The sequence below is a fragment of the Gopherus flavomarginatus genome, chromosome 11 (assembly GCF_025201925.1).
Source record: "Gopherus flavomarginatus isolate rGopFla2 chromosome 11, rGopFla2.mat.asm, whole genome shotgun sequence".
NCBI classification, from domain to species: domain Eukaryota; kingdom Metazoa; phylum Chordata; order Testudines; family Testudinidae; genus Gopherus; species Gopherus flavomarginatus.
In genome coordinates, this window is record NC_066627.1 from 3236491 (window position 1) to 3253037 (window position 16547).

Sequence of the window (16547 nt, forward strand, 5' to 3'; positions counted from 1 at the left end):
TTTCCTTAACTCTTTAAAATTAGCCCTGGAGAAGTCAAAAACCCTAATCGCAGATCTACATTTGTTTATCCTTCCATCTATTTGAACTGAATCAGCTCATGATCACTCGAACCAAGGTTGTCCCCTACCACCATTTCTTCTACGAGGTCCTCACTGCTCACCAACACCAAGTCTAAAATGGCATCCCCTCTTGTAGGTGCTTCAACTACTTGATGAAGAAATCCATCCGCTATCACATCCAGAAAAATCTGACCCCTATTATTCGTGCAAGTACTCGTCCTCCAGTCTATATCCGGAAGTTGAAGTCCCCCTAATCACACATTTCCCCTTTGTGTTTACTTCGTTAAAGACATTAAAGAGGTCTCTATCCAATCCCAATCCGATCCCGGCGGTCTGTAGAACACCCCAAGCACTATCTCAGGGAAGCTCTAGTTGCTTTTTTACCCAGCGTGATTTTGCCCAGACGGACTCTGTCTTATCCATTCCATCGCATCTTATTTCGCTACATTAATTTCATCATTGATGTACAAGGCTACTCCACCACCTTTGCCTTTCTTCCTGTCTTTCTGAACAGCACATAGCCTTCAATACCCGTGCTCCAGTCATGAGTACTATTCCACCAGTTTGGTAATCCCTATATATCCGGCTTCACTTCCTGCACGAGTAATTCCAGTTCCTCCATCTTGTTACCTAGGCTCCTCGCATTAGTGTACAAACCTTTTAATTTTCAGCGTTTGGCGTCAGTGACATTCTTTCCATGCAAAGGCTCGCTGCAATGTGAACAAATGCAATACAAAGCAGGGACCTTCACATGGTCACAGAACTTTCTGGAATTCAAACCGGACTTTCTCCTTTTTGTGCTGATTGGCTGTTTGCGCCAACCTTCTCCTTTCCTCCCCCACCTACTCCTTACCTTGACTCCACCTCACACCTGCCTCTCTTCTCCCCTGCACTGTCCCCCTCACCTCCGTCCTTTCAACCTCCCTGCACTTGTCTGTCATTTAGCTGATCCCCTCCTAATTAAACCCACCTTAAAAAAATTGCAGCACTAACGTGTCATTTGCCACCATCGTACCGTTCACTGTGCTGGCGCGTTCTACCCCTTCCCTCACCTTGCGTTTGTCTGTTGAGACTATAAACTGTTTCAGGCAGGGAACGGCTGCTACTCTGTGTTTGTGCAGCCCCTGGCACAATGGGACCCCATCCTTGGTTGGTCCTACAGAAAACCATAATAAACATGATTAATAATAATAAATGTAAGACAAATACATCTTCAGCAATTGAGATTTAGGTTAGATGTTAGGAAAAATCTTTCTAGCTACCAGGGTCATTGTATTCTGGAATAGGCTTCCAAGGGATGTAGTGGTATCCCCGTCATTGAAGGTTTTGAAAAACAGGTTGGACAAACACCTCTCAGCGACAGTCTAGATGTACTTGGTCCTGCCTCAGCCCAGGGGGCTGGACTTGATGACTTCTCGAGGTCCCTTCCAAGCCTACATTTCTATGTTTCTATAGCACTTGACAGCACAACACAGTATAAATTGGTGCACCACCAGGCAATGCAACAGGGTAGCATGAAAGAACACCATGTACAAGCAATGCAGTATATGCAATAAGGCATGATGCCATGCTACAATGCAGCACTATGCAGTCCTAGGCAATGCAATGCAAATTCAGGAAAGCCAATGCAAAGCAAAACAATGCAGGCTATTGCAATGCAACAGAAAATAATGCAGGTGCATGTAAATCAATACAATGTTATAACATGTCATTTGTACAAAAAGCCCCAAGACCTCAGAATATATGGCAATTACAGTAGCATGGGATGTGGGGCATTAAAGATTGTGAGAGTAACTGGCATGGGGGAAACAGCTTAGAATTTAGTCATGAGAGATCTGGGTTTGGAGTTGGCCTCAGACTGGAAGAGTGGAGTTTGGCTACGTGTGGATTGGAAGATGTATGGGTTAGGTTCTTGTCAGGTTGGATTGTGATTTTGTTGGGGGAGTAGCCGTGAACCTCCTAGGGATGGGTAGGGAATGCATTTGGATTGGATTCTTCCAGCATTGAGTGGGAGAATTTATTGAGGAAGAGCATTAGTTTGGAGTCTTTTAGGGTTGGGGCTTTGTTAGAAGAAACAGCATGGAGTTGGGTTCTTGTGGGGTTACGTGGGGAACTTGAGGGGTCAATACCATTGGATTAGGATCTTGTTGGGTAGAGTGGGGACCTCCTGGGGGAAATGGCCTTAGGCTGGGTTCCAGTGGGGTGCAGTGGGGGATCTGCAGCATTAGGTTCGGCTCTCAGGGGGTTGAGTGGAGAAACAGAAAGAGGATGAATTCTTGCGAGGTTGGATAGCATGGAGTGGCTGTGAGCTGGCTTTTTCTGGATGCAGATTGTTGCAACTGGCTCCATCTCTGTCCTAGGACCGGGGGTATGTGTGTATTACCCTAGGAGGTTCCAGGGTCCTTGGCAACCTTGAATGGAGTGGGGTTTGTTTCCCACCTTAGAAGCCCTGTGAAAGATGGGGGGGTGTATTGGGTCCCCAACCGTGACCCCCTAAGACTCTCAGGAGGGGTAGTACAGAATAAGATTTAGCAGCACAGAGGGGAGCTCAGGTAATTTTTTGAGGGGTTAGGGAGCTGATATGGTAAGGCTGAGAGAAAGAACAGAGAACTATCAAAAGAATCTTTTTGGGAGACGTCTTTACCCACTTTCTCTCCCTTAGCATGGAGTATGCATAGTTCTTGGCCTTCATAAAATGGGCGGGAACAGTGAAGGCCTTTCTTTGATGTTCTTTCTTCATGTGTCTCTGGAAGTAATGGGAGATCACCATGGCCAGATGATCTACCCTGTAGGTCAGGCCAGCCGCTATGGATAGGCAGGGAAATGGAAGTGGGCAAAAGAACTGCAAACAGAGGGGCAGATTGGACCCCATCCCTTCTTCTTCACTGTGTGGAGAGAGTGGTGCCTATTTCACCTGTGAAAACAGAGAGAGAGGGAGATATAAATAGATAGATAAATAGATAGAGGGGGTATATGATAGATAGAGAGAGAGAGGAGATGTCTGGGATTGATAGATAGATAGAGGGGGTATATGGGGATAGATAGATAGATAGAGAGAGGATGTCTGGGGATAGATAGATAGATAGATAGATAGATAGATAGATAGAGGGGGTGGATAGGCATAGACAGAGAGACAGACATTGTAGGCGGGTAGATGGATTGGTAGCTCTTTCTCAGCCAGCCCAGGTTCACCCATCCTCTCCTGGTTCATGCCCAAGCCCCCTTTTCACCTTGATGAAGGTGACGAATCCGCTGTAGAAGAGCGTGATGAGGAAGAGGGCGATGAAGGTGGAGACTGTGGTCCACACACATTGGGCATCGTCCAACTCACTGTAGTCATCCATGCTGTCGTCTCGGATGCTGCAGGGGTTGATGCCCAGGACGGAGCAGTGCCAGGACTCTGCCAAAAGACAGGAGGTGCCAGGGTCATTGGGGGATGGGGATATGACTGATAGGGAGGGACTCATTCAGTGCCACCTCTCCAATGCTAATGCTTCCATTAGGGCTTCTGTGTTAAGAGTAGCACAAGATGAGGGTCTCTCCCCTTCCCCATGTAGAGGTGACTCTGCAGACCCCAGATACCTCTAGGGAATAGGGTGTATCCCCCTGGGAAGATGATTCCACAGCTTCAGAGATTTCCCCAATTGGTTCTAGCGAATGTTCCCAACCTCTGTTCATTATTCCACCCTCCCCCAACTTTACTGTCCTCTACTTATAAGTCTCCCATCAAGGCAGTATACAAGACTTCATGGGTGAATGATGGGATGCCAGGTTAGATGGACCAGTTGCCTGCTCTGATATAATAACTGCTGCCTATCTAGAGTCTAACTGAGTATATCTATCTATCTATTCCCGTAGATTCTATGACCAGAAGGACCCATTATGATAATCTAACCTGACCTCCTGCATCACTCTTGTGTGTGAGTGCCTCACAACTATTCCTTGATGTAGGAATTCTAGACACATGGAGAATGCCGACATGCCGAAGCCCCTGCAGCTTCTAATGGCTTTGAATGGAGCTGCAAACTTCTGAAACCCAGTCCATAAATAACTTGCCCAATGTCCCAAAGGCAACGCTGTGGCAGAGAGAGGAAAAGAACCCAGGAGTCCCAGCCCAATGACTTTACCACAAGCAAATCCTTCTTCCTTTAGTTATCCCATTAGTGTGGGATTTTCAAACTTTTCTAATGTCCTTGGATGTCCAATCCTCATAATGAATGGTAATTGGGTATCCATATATCCAAGACATCTTTGAAAATCTGCTTAACAATAAGGGCTAGGGTCTTAAATATAATTAGGTGCTTAAAGAAATAGATTCATTTCAGGTGGAGTTAGCTGCCTACTCACCTAGACCTGGGTCCTCAAAGGTCTTTGAAATCAGTGGGAGTTAGGCACTGAAATACCTTTGAAAATCTGGTCCTGAGAGTAGGCAGTGGTGTAGTGGTAAACACCGAAATGAGTAAACTAACCTAACCTAAACTCCATATTCCCCAAGTGAGAAGGGAGTAAACTCAGTTTACCTGGGTTTACCCCTGACTAGGCTATTGATGATAGGTGTGTATAGTGAACTGACACAACATGGCCTCAGTTTGTGACAGGCACCTCTAGACATTTCAATAATAATAATAATAATAATAATAATAATAATAATAATAATAATAAATTCCTCTCCATCCTTTTGCATCATGTCCTCCAGATACTTGCAGGAGAAGAGGTAGGAGACCACAGATAAGAGCAAAATTCCCCATAGGTGTAGTTGGGTTATTGCTTTAATAGGCTTGTGGAATGTACACAAAGAAGGCAGGTGAATGATGTCTTCATCTGGACTGAGTCAAAGGAAACACACATAGGGAACAAGCAGAGGCCAGATTGGAAGGCGTGAGGGGCAGCCAACAGAGGAATCTTTAGGTTGAGGTGCAGAGTGGATTTTGGGGCACGAATGAAGCAGCTAAGGTGTGTTTTACCAGTATGAACATTGACACTTCTTGCTATAATCCCTTCAGAGGAGAGGTGGGCGACTAGACAGCTGTAGGAAGTCCCCAGAATCCATCTGCTCCTGGACACCTCAAGCTTGCTGATCACTGAGCACTGCTGGCTGTTATGGTCACAGTTGTGGTTCTCGTCATCGGCCAGGATGTCGACCTCCGTCTGGGCTGTCTTCTCCTGCCACCAGACGGAGACCTCACCAGGGTAGAAGTCTTTGACGACGCAGTGAAGAGTGAGGTTTTGGTTGCTGCAGATTTCCTCTGAGGATGGGGACAGAAGGTAGATGGTTGGAGCCTTCAAGGAACCTGCAGCATTGGAGGAGTGTGGTGGGGAGAGAGAGCACAAGAACGGCATAATTGAATATAAAGTATCATGGGTCAACAAAGTCATTCAAGGTGGTTTTGATTCCAAGGCACTAAGAAAGTGCTTACCAGATAAGGGGATCAATTCAAGGCTAATTTAGCATCCATTATTGGATGATAGCACTCCTTCTTTCTCCTGTTCACCCATATCTATCTATCTATCTATCTATCTATCTATCTATCTATCTATCTATCTATCTATCTATCTATCTATCTATCTATCTATCTATCTAATATTGGCACCCATCACTGCAGTATCTGAGGCCTGGATGCACAAAGGAACTTAGGAATTACAATGTTTAAGCCTACAATCTATCCCTATCTAGTTCCTTATCACCAACCCTAAACCTACAGTCCATTCCCCAGCAGGCGCAGGGCTCTCCCTGACAGTCCATCCCCATCTTGCCCTCTAAAATTAGCCCTAACCTTAAAATCTATTCCTAGCTAGTGTCCTAACTTTAACCCTAACCCTACAGTCCATCCCAGCTAAGTGAACGTTCCCATGGGCTAGTCTCCTGTGTGACTTTGGATAGCTCCAGTTAATCCAGGGTCCTTCTGGGATGGTCAGGACAGAGGACCTTTCCCCTAAGTCCTCACCATTCTTTGGGCTGATGCCCAGCACATTCTCCGCCAGGTCACTCTTGATCTGGCATCTGACGGTCTCGGTGGAGTTCCATTCACTCAGGTTGACCTGCAGCCAACTTTGCAGCCAGGTGCTGCCGTTGAGTTGCTCCATCCTCACGGCTCCCAGGTCCGCCAGCTCACCGTCCATTGTCCAGTTGATACTGGCATTGGCCAGGAAGGTCTTGCACATCACAGAAGCTGATTTGTTCATGAAAAGCTCTTTCAAAGATGGGGGCTGGATGTAGGCAGATGGCAATGCTGGTTCCCGGCAGCCTGTGGAGTCAACCATCGAGGACGTGGTCACACATAACGCTACCTGCCCAGTCACTGGGGGATTTTCGGATTATGGGTCCTTAAAGTTTAGAGCCTAGGGCATGTCTTTCTGAGCTGCTCAGCTTCTGCTGGGCTTGTGTGTCACACATTCATAGATTCATAGATATAAGGCCAGAAGGGACCACTGTGATCATCTAGTCTGACCTCTGGCATAACACTGGCCAGAGAACTTCCCTGAGCTACTCTCTGCATGAACTAGAGTAGATCATTTCGAAAAACATCCTGTTTTGATCTAAAAATTGCCAATCATGGAGAATCCATATCCTATGGGTAACTTTTTCCGATGCTTAATTACTCACAATGTGCACCTTATTTCCAGTCTGAATTTGTCTAGCTTCAACTTCCAGCCATTTTGATTTTGCTCTACCTTTGTCTACTAAATTTAGAGCCCTTTATTATCAATTTTTTCCATCTGTAGCTATTTATGAATTGTGATTAAGTCACCCATTAATAGGGCCCTACAAAATTCATGGCCGTGAAAAATACATCTCAGACCATGAAATCTGGTCTCCCCGTGAAATCTGGTCTTTTGTGTACTTTTACCTATACTATACTATAGGGTAAAAGTATAGAAAAGTACATAGTGCTTCTCAAACTAGGGATCCTGACCCAAAAGGGACTGCAAAGCTATTGTAAGGGGGTTGAGGTATTGCCACTCTTACTTTGGCCTTGCCTTCAGAGCTGGGCGTCTGGACAGCTGCTTTCTGGCTACCCAGCTCTGAAGGAAGGGCAGAAGCAATCCTGTGAACGCCTCTTGGGTTGGGACCCCAGGTTTGAGAAATGCTCACTTAAGGGCTTTACGTGGTTATTTTTTGCTGTTTTTAAATACATATTCATCCTTTGTTACAACAGCATGAAATTTAAGGTTTAAATATTTGAAACCTCAAAATTTAAGATTTTAAAAATTCTATGACGTGAAATTTACAAAGATGGACTGAATTTGGTAGAGCCCTACCCATTAACCTTCTCTTGTCAAGATAAATAGAATAAACATCACTAATTCTTTAATCATTCTTGTGGTCTTCTCTGAAACTGAGAAGTGAAGGCTGATCATTGAGAATTGACTTTGATATCCAACAACTAATAGCTAAGAACTGATAGATGATAACTGAGAATGGACTTTTAATACTTGGCAATTCATAACTAAGAATTGATAAATGATGACTGAGAATTGATTTTCATCAATTCAATGATTGATAATTGAGAATCGACTTTTGGTAAGTGAGACCTGACATAAGAGTACTGACGGATGATAATTGCAAGATGACTACTGATGCTGGACAATTCATGACTGAGAACTGACAAACAATCTTTGCCGATGACATGCATATGGAGAAATTAGGGGAATATTCCTAGACCTAAAGGAAGAAATGAGATGAAAGTTGCAAAAAGGGGCAGCCTTCATGAACATGAGTCTGGGCATTGTTGAGAAGGGGATAATGACAGGAAGCTGTGGCCAGAGAAAAGACACCCAAAAAGGAAGAAGAGATTTTGGACACACAACTTCCATAAATGTCACCTCAATCCCCTAGGGAGCATGGACTGTCTCAGCCTGTGGAGCTAAGTCCTGCTCAGTGCTTACCAGTAGAGTGCAGCACCGTCTTCAGGATCATCTTAGTGGAGCTATGGGTCACAGTGCAGGTGTAGGGCTTCAGCGTGCTCCTCTCAGCCGCTCTGAACACCAGCTGACAGCTCTGCTGGAACCTCCCATCGCCCAGGGCCGTCGGAGAGGAGGGAAAGCTGCAGCTGAGCTGCTGATTGTTGACAGTCCATTGCATGTCTAGGTGCTTTGGGTAGAAGCCAGTGGCAAAGCAGGTCAGATTCTCATGCCCACCTATGTCTGGTGTGTGGAAGACTGTGACTGTTGGGGGAGATGGCTCCAGGAAATCTGAAACAAAGGAGTGGCTTTTTGTTGCAATTTAATTCATGCAGAAGGATGGGGGGGAGGATGCTGAAGGTGTTGGGGAAGCTAGAAAGCTGAAGAGAAGGTAAGCTCTAGTTACACCTAGAAATGTGGGTGTTGTGTAGAAGGAAAAGGCCAGGATGGTGAAGGATTTAGCTTCAGTGGAAATATCTAACCACCAAGCTCTTCAGATGCAAACGCTGAAAGTGCAGACCATGCCGCCCTATGGCTTTGGGTGATTATCATAATAATGTGGTGATACTTAGGTTGCAATACAAATGCTCCATAGTCACACCCAATTGCATCATGTCATGTTGTAACGCAAATGCTGAGTCGTGACACAATGGTATCATGCTATGATGCAATGCAAACCATGGGTGGTGGCAAGAGAACTGTCTCAGGTCATGCTACAATGCAGATGCTGCTATGCAACTAGGCCAAGGTGTGATGCAAACACTATGTCATGAAGCAACTGCATGGTGTTGAGTTGCTGTGCCAACACACATAAGTAAACCGTGACACAATTTTTCCATCATATTGTATCAAGGGGCAGTGCAAATGCTGAATCAAGGTGCATTCATGCCATGCTGCGATGCAGTACAAACACTGTTCCATGATACAACTGCATCATGTTGAGATGCAGCATCAGTGCATCCTGGCTCTTCTTTATTTTGTCACAGCCAGATGTCAACATTTCACAACACAGCATCAAGACAACAGGTCATGGCATCATGAATAACCACGGTCATGACAGAACACTGTCAGGTTACAGCAAAACATTAACAAAAGTATAATCCTAGCAGGCCAAAATATCAGCATCTCTTGAGAAGACATCATACAACAAAGAAAAATCAACATATCACTATAGTGCAGTATACAATAAATCACCAGAAATTACCACCAAGTCGTGGTGAGACACCATCCCATGATGAAAAGACATCACAACTCATGTCTATGTATCACTACATAATGAAAAAATAGCAATGTCATGACAAAATATCATGAAGTGACAAAGTAAGATCTAACTGTGACATAATAACAACACGTCATGACAAAGTGTGTCCTGATAGTGTGTCACGTTTCCATGCAGCATAAAGCATGCCATGCTGGTGTGCAATTACTCTGTGCCATAAAGCCACCATGTCGCAACACAGCTACATCACATAGCAACACCACAATGCAGGGGTGTGACGCTAGACATCACCATATCATGACGAGAAATCACTAGATCACAATACTGCACCCTCATATCCCTCCACAGTATCATCAGACTGAGATAAAAGTCATTATTGAATTGTTCCTTCTAGTTGATTTCCCCAGAGGGGGCACCCAATCCTAGTTTTAGAAAGCCTGAGAAATGGGTTCTCCCTTCCCTTAGGGAAAATGGTTCCACAGACTTGCAGAGCACACCAACTCTTCCACTGCTAGGGAATTCTTTCTGGCATCTAGACTCACCTAACAGTCCTGCTGGTGCAGTGCATAGACGGCAAGAAATCATGCCCTATCATGCAGGTATATACAACCCCACTTTCCCACTGAGACCCTGGGTTTTTCAGGTAGCTTTGGGAATTCCTCTCTTCAGCCACTGAGGGCAGAGTAATGTATCCAGAGGGCTCGATGCTGTGGTTGTCCCTTTTCCATTCGATGAGCAATTCAGATGGGAAGAAACCAGAGACCTCTCAGGTAAGCCACACCTCAGCGTTGGGGCTGGGTCGCACCGGCGATGGGAGAAGGAGGGATACAGAAGGAGCCTTGGCTATGCTGGCACCTGTATGGAGGGGAAGCGCAATGTGAATTTATCAAGAGTGCCTTGAAACCCTGAAGTCAATGGAGTTGGGGAATTGGATATGGACATCTCCCCTCTAGGTGGCTCTGATCAGCCCCAGGGCAGGGAATTGGCTGGCTCAGGGGTAGGGAATGAGACATGGGGTCTTTCCCCTCTTGGGGGTCCCATCTCTGATCCAGATCCAAGTAGGGGACATTAGATGGCTTATTTGCCAGCTCTGTACTAGAGAGTGCTGTGCTACAGGATTTGGGGTGTTGGACTCTCTCTCGCTGTCCTTTCCTATTGGTTGTCATCTACGTATCTGTTCTTCCTCTTCTCTGTTTATCTCCATAAACATCCATCCATCCATCCATCCACCCATCCATGACTGCATCTCTCTCTCTCTGGGCCTTATGGTACCAGACCCCTTCCTGAAGGTGGCTGTATTTCAGTAAGGAGTGGGAGGTGTCCCTGTCCCTACCCCCTATAAAGCATTGGGCAAAGTCACTGATTATTGTTTGAGTCTCTTCTCCTTCTCTCACCCCTGAGCTTCTGGATGGTCTTCTCCATGCCCTGGAACAGCGAGCAGGGATGAGTCACTCTACAGAGAATGCTGCTCCCAGAGGCCCAGGTTTCCCTGGGGATGGCTAGGTGGCTCAGGAGACTCTGGGTATGGTTGCTGTGTTTTTTGGCTTCTCCCACGGTGCACTGGCAGTCCAGATGGCACTGTCCAGCTCCCTGGTGAGTTTTGCTTGGCCCAGCTCATAGCCCACTGCCAGGTAAGTCAGGAGGGCTTTGCCTCGAGGGAGCAAGGCTTGCAGGGATGGCTTGAGGAGCTACAGGTTGGGCAGAGGGATGCTCCCCTGACAGGCTGGAGTGGAGAAGAAAGGTAGATATGTCTTTCAGATGGTGTGGCAGTGGGGAGAGGCTGCAGGGAGGGATGGGATGGGATAGAGGTTGAGGAAGCTGCTTGGGGTAGGGTGAGGGGTGCAGAGCAGAAGCAGGGCAGCATCAGGGGGACAGGGATGCCAGGGGGAGAAGTGAGGGGTTTGTGGAGCAGGGAAAGGTAGACCAGGCCTGATCCAGATGGGGTAAGGGGTGCAAAGTGGGAAGGGATGGGGGGATCAGGGTGGAGAGCAGAGGGGGCTGCAGAGATGAGGGAGTGGGGGAGCAAGAAGGGGAAATGGGGTCAGGGAGTGGAGGGGGAGGAGGTAGGGGGAAGGCAAGGGGCCAAGGGAGCATTAGGGGAGCTGACTCACCTGCACACTTGCTGATAGTACTGAGCTGGGGGCTACCGGTCCAAGGGTGGGTCACATGGCAGCTGTACTCCCCCGGCTCGTCCCACTCTGCCTGGGACATCGTCAGGTCGCTGAAGGAGCTGAATCTTCCATCTTTCCCCTGGAGGAGTCTGAGCTGGGTGCCCTCTCTCTCCTTCCCACCTGCCTGCCAGGTCAGCTGCAGGCCCCCGGGGTAGGAGCCGCTGGTGGAACAGAGCAAGGTGACAGTGTCACTTGCTCCTGGGCTTGGGCAGGGGGGCAGGATGTGAAGTGTCACTGTGGGGGCACTGGGGAGCATCCAGGCTTCAGGGAGAAACAGAGTCACAAGGGGGTGCTGACAGAAACCCTCCAGAATCATTGATCTGTCTGTCTGTCCATCTCTCTAGCTATCTACCCCCACACAGCTCATCTCTCTCTTTCTCTCCATCCATCCATCCATCTCATCCATTCATCCAATGACTCCCATCCCCTTCTACTCCAGAAAAGATAAGAATTGCCATGCTGGAATGAACCCATTAGCGTGTTTAGTTTGGTATCCAAGCCTCGCTGCCATATGTGTAAGACTATGTGGATATGTAGCGCAACACCCCAACATCCCATCCATGATTGGTCTGTCCGTTCCTGTATCATCTCTCCCTGATGCTCTGAATAAGCCAGTTGGTACATTTAGGCCTTTATCACATTGCCAGGAAAATAAATATTGCTGCTACAGTAGATCATTCTATAGTTCACCTTTGCTGATGGTCTTCTTGGTCACCTTTTGCTCTGGCTCTGTATGCTACTCCTCACGAGTGTAACTTGCCTCTTCCCATTTGTCCATAGTTGTTTCAAAGTGGTGGCTAGCTCTGTATGGACCATCCTCCATCCTTCATTCACTTGCAAGGTGTGGTTTTCCTTGCCACTTGATTGTCACTCCTTTGGGCCTGTGGTCATACGTAATACACTTCAATGTCACAATTTTCTTCTCCAGGTCTATGGACTGCAGGAGTTCAACCGTGGGTCTTTGTAGATTGGTCGAGGCTGCAAAGAAACCAGAGCATAATCTGATAGCAGCCAGGCTGCTCAAAAGGGAAAATCAAGTAGATATATATAGACAAAGTAGGAAAGGGCTGACTTACCTGCATGGAGTGACAGCAGTCCCTCAGGAGGGTTTGCGACAGAAAAGAAGGGGTTGTCTTCATGAGGCAACATGCAGGAGCATCAAGGAAAGTGGGCAAGAGAGAAACTCACGCAGGTTCCTGGAGTGGCACAGTCACCAACAAATCCAAAATGTGCACGGGTGTGTGGACCTACTGAGTTGAATGGAAGCGTCTCCATTCAGTTGTGTGGGGCATTTGGAGTTGCTGCCTTTGAAGTGCAGTCTAGAGGCTGATGTCTGCTCTATCGAACGTTGTTGAGATTAGCATTGTAAATTAGATGCTGCAGGAGTTGAGATTCCACCTTCACATGGATGCCCAAGCCCCACAGTGGGGCAATGGAGCTGAGGGGTTTCTTTCCTGTGCTTGAATGCACTCATCAGCTTCTGAATCTGATACAGAATCTGCCCCACTCCAGCTCACATTTCCCTTGAGCACAGATTTTAATTGGGTGTCTGTCATGGCTGCAGATCCATGATGGCATTTCCAATATGCCAACAACAAATTGGAGGAATAAGAAGGGACCATAAGGACAAAATTGTGAATCTTCCACCATGAGAATCCATGTCTAACTGTGAAGCAAACAACTCCTAGGGGGATCCATGGTTAAGAAGGAAAGAAATTTTTCTGTGAACCACCTCCCAGCCATGAAAGACCTCTGTGAACTTTCCCCAAGAGCAAGAGTGTCCATCCCAATGTCTTGGGCAAATCACAGCCCAATGAGATTACATTCTGCTCCTGCCCTGAAATTCCCTCTTGCAATTAGGACAGTTTTCCTGCACTTCCTTTACTGGTGATGGGGTCCGTGAGGCTGTGGAATCAACTACTCACGGGGTGAGTTGGGATTCCCATTGCTTGGGGAATTTCAGACTGGATAATGCCTTGGAGGAAAAGGAAATTTCCTGCACTGGAGTGGAGGGGACATTCCCTACCCAGCTCGGGTTGCAATAAATCATGCAGTTCTTGGTTTCACCAAATATGGCACCATAATGGAGATAGAAATCCTTCATTGCCACCTTCCTCACCAGGGCTCACATGGAGTCATGCAGCTGTTCATGCCATTGGTTGGGGAAAGAAAGTGTGTGGACATCCCCAAATTAACACCTGCCCCTGAGAATCCACTTACCGAGGGACACCTTTTCCACAACCTTCTTGGGCTCTTCCATGGCTGGGTGATGCACCACGCAGGTGTAATTTACTGCTCCTACACTTTTGTCAACCTTCAGGATGCTGTAGGCAGAGAAAGTGCCACTTCCTGACACAGGGCCATTATTGTAACTCGACTTGAGTTCTGGGGAGTTGTTCTTCAACCATGAGATGCTGATCTCTTCTGGGTAAAAGCCACTAGCTTCACAGATGAGAGTCAAGGAGACTCTATTCCCGGAGATGTCTTCGTGGTAGGCTCGGGAGATGGTGACTGAGGGCTCCTTCTTCCTGATGCCTAAATGAAAAGGAAGAGGGGTAAGAGAAGAATAAGACTTGCTTTGGATGTCTAAGTTAAGGACTTAGCTCCAGCAGCTATTGCTGTGTGAAGGGGCCAGGGAGGGTTGTTCAGGGTACGTGTGAAGCTAGACCAGGCAAAATAAAAACCCAACCACTGAGCATCATCTCCCTTGAAGCTCAAAGAGCCTGGACCTTCACCCAAACATTCAAATGAAGTCCTGAGCTTTCCCCTCATCCTTAAATGGAAACAACTTAACATCATCTCTTCTTGGTCTGCATCACCGTCATCATATTCATCTTCTTTACCACCATTGTCTTCATAATCACTTCCTTCCTCTTTATCTTCATCTTCTCCAGCATTATAATGTTCTTTCTCTTTTTTTCCTTCAACATCTTAATTTCCTTCTTCATTGTTATTGACATCATCTTCATCATCCTCCCAATCTTTATCCTCAGCTTGGTTTTTCAGTAATGGAAATAGACACAGGGCTTTGAGCTATTTCTGCATCCCAATCCTGAACCCTCACCCCAAACCTTGAACACACTATCGCTTCTTCACCCCAAGTCTCCACCATGCATCATCATAACATTGGGTCACCAACCCAATTTCTCACTCCGATGGAGCGTCTTCCCTCCTTCAAACACTCACAGCAAAATTCAACACAATTGAGATTTTCAAAGGCTGGCTAAGGGATTTGAGACCTTGGGTATTTCAATGGGATTTGGGCATTTAACTTCACTGGACACTCTGAGAGATTCTCACCAGAAACATCCCTGAAAGGGCAGATGGCGGTCGACAAACACCAGCGTGATTTCCAGAGGTAAGAAGTACATATGCACATCAGATCAGAGTCACAAATAGGACACTGAGTCCCTAACAGGCCACATCCCTGTTTCCCAGGGAGATGAGGGAAAGAAATTCTTGGAGGAGCTGGAATTCAGTGATAAGAAGACAGTGAGTACTGGGAAAACCTCTCACTGGATATTAATGGTGATCCCCTGAATGAGAGATTCACAGGGGAAATATTAATTACGGCTGAAATACAGTCCTGTGCTGAGGGCCTAGGCTCCGCTAAAGTCCTATTTGGGGATTAACTGGGACATAAAGGCTGCTTAGGACGTGTGTGGGGTGAGTTTCACCCTCTAATTCCAATTCACAGTGACTGGAGTTTGCCTTTCCCTTTGAGATGCCAAGGCTCCTCACCTGTATTGCTCATGGTTATGTCCTGCGTTAGTTCTCCAGAACAAGGTGTGGTCACTTCGCAGGTAAATTGGGTGCCTTGTCCCCATTGTGCCAGCGACACAGGGTGAGAACTGACCAGGCTGGTGGTCCCGTTGCTGTTCTTCTCTGGGGGTTCTGTCTTCACCGCAAAGCTGACTTGCCCATCCACTTTCCATGCGATTCTGCTGGCTGCTAAGTCATAGCCCAGAACTAGACAGGTAACATGACCAGAATTTTTGATGACATCTTCATAGGAGGGTTTGGTTAAGTAGATGATTGGGTCAAGTGAGCTTCTGAGGCAGGCTGAGAAATGCAAAGAGATGTCATTGACCAGTTCAAATAATGTGGAAAGGCAGAAAAAGATGATTGAAATCTAATTTAATCTAATCTATCCCTCCATCTCCAGCAGAACACTCCTAGTGTCCCTCCCATCCAGCCAGCCCTGGTATCTCTTTCTCTTCCCATCCACCTATAGCACCAGTTTCTCTATGGCACTCCTATGTCTCCCATCACATTGGGGTCTAGGTGAAGTCCCACCTACCCTTAGGCAGGGCTGGTTTCTCAGTAACTCTCCACCGCACCTCCCCGCCATGCACGGGCCCAGCCCCTCACCCAAGCACTTGCTGGTGTTGTGCATGGAGAGCTCTGCTCCCACTGCTGGGTGGGTCACTTGGCAGGTGTAGACGTCCCCCTTCTCCCAGCTCTGCTTGGTGACGTTCATGCGGCTCTGCCCCATGTAGAAGCCATCTGTGCCCATTGCAAAGGAAAAGGCTGGGTGGGGGGGGGCTGCTCTCCTTTCCATTCACCAGCCATTTCACGTTGGCTTGGTCGGGTTTGAAGCTCAGGAGGAGGCAAACCAGCTCCAGCTGGCTCTCTGTGGAGCTCTCCTCGCAGGTGGGCACCAGGAGGTGAACCTCGGGTGGCTTTGTCAAACCACACCCTGAGAGCAGAGAGAGGGGAAAACACAGTCCAGTGTTACTCTCTGTAGATCCCCAGCTCCCTTCCAGAGAGAGGGATACACTCTACAGTCCTCCCAGCACGAGTAACACCAGCCTTGTTGTGGTACGTTTACACTGAGTACTTTAATCAGCCTCCAGGACTGAGATTTTTCACAGCCAGTAAGGGATTAAAACAAATGGGAAACAGGGCTCTTAAATCATCTAGGCAAATATTAAAAGCCTCCAGGCATTCTTCCTGCACGTGCTGCATGAGTGTGTTCTCCCTGATAAACAGCTGGGACAAAGCTGGAACTTGAGCTGTGTTTGTTTATTTGAACATGTTTCCCTCAATTAATGTCCCCTATTTAAGGGGACCGTGGCGCTGTACAGCATGACCATGGCATCAGAAGAAAACCTGGGAGAGGACTGACTGTGTCTGACTATGGACAAGGGTCAAATCTCAGCTGACATAAGTCAGCTCAGTGCCACTGACTTCAG

At 47.1% G+C, this 16547-nt stretch overlaps 2 gene segments (V, D, J or C); one reads left to right on the forward strand and one right to left on the reverse strand.

Annotated features, from left to right (window-relative positions):
* LOC127031857 (immunoglobulin delta heavy chain-like) overlaps positions 1 to 16547 on the forward strand; it is a 413673-nt gene that overhangs the window by 192217 nt on the left and 204909 nt on the right.
* On the reverse strand, positions 1968 to 15880 carry LOC127031864 (immunoglobulin heavy constant gamma 4-like). The segment is given in 5 exon segments: positions 1968 to 2974; positions 3291 to 3460; positions 13573 to 13887; positions 15094 to 15414; positions 15724 to 15880. Coding segments are annotated over 5 exon segments (960 nt in total).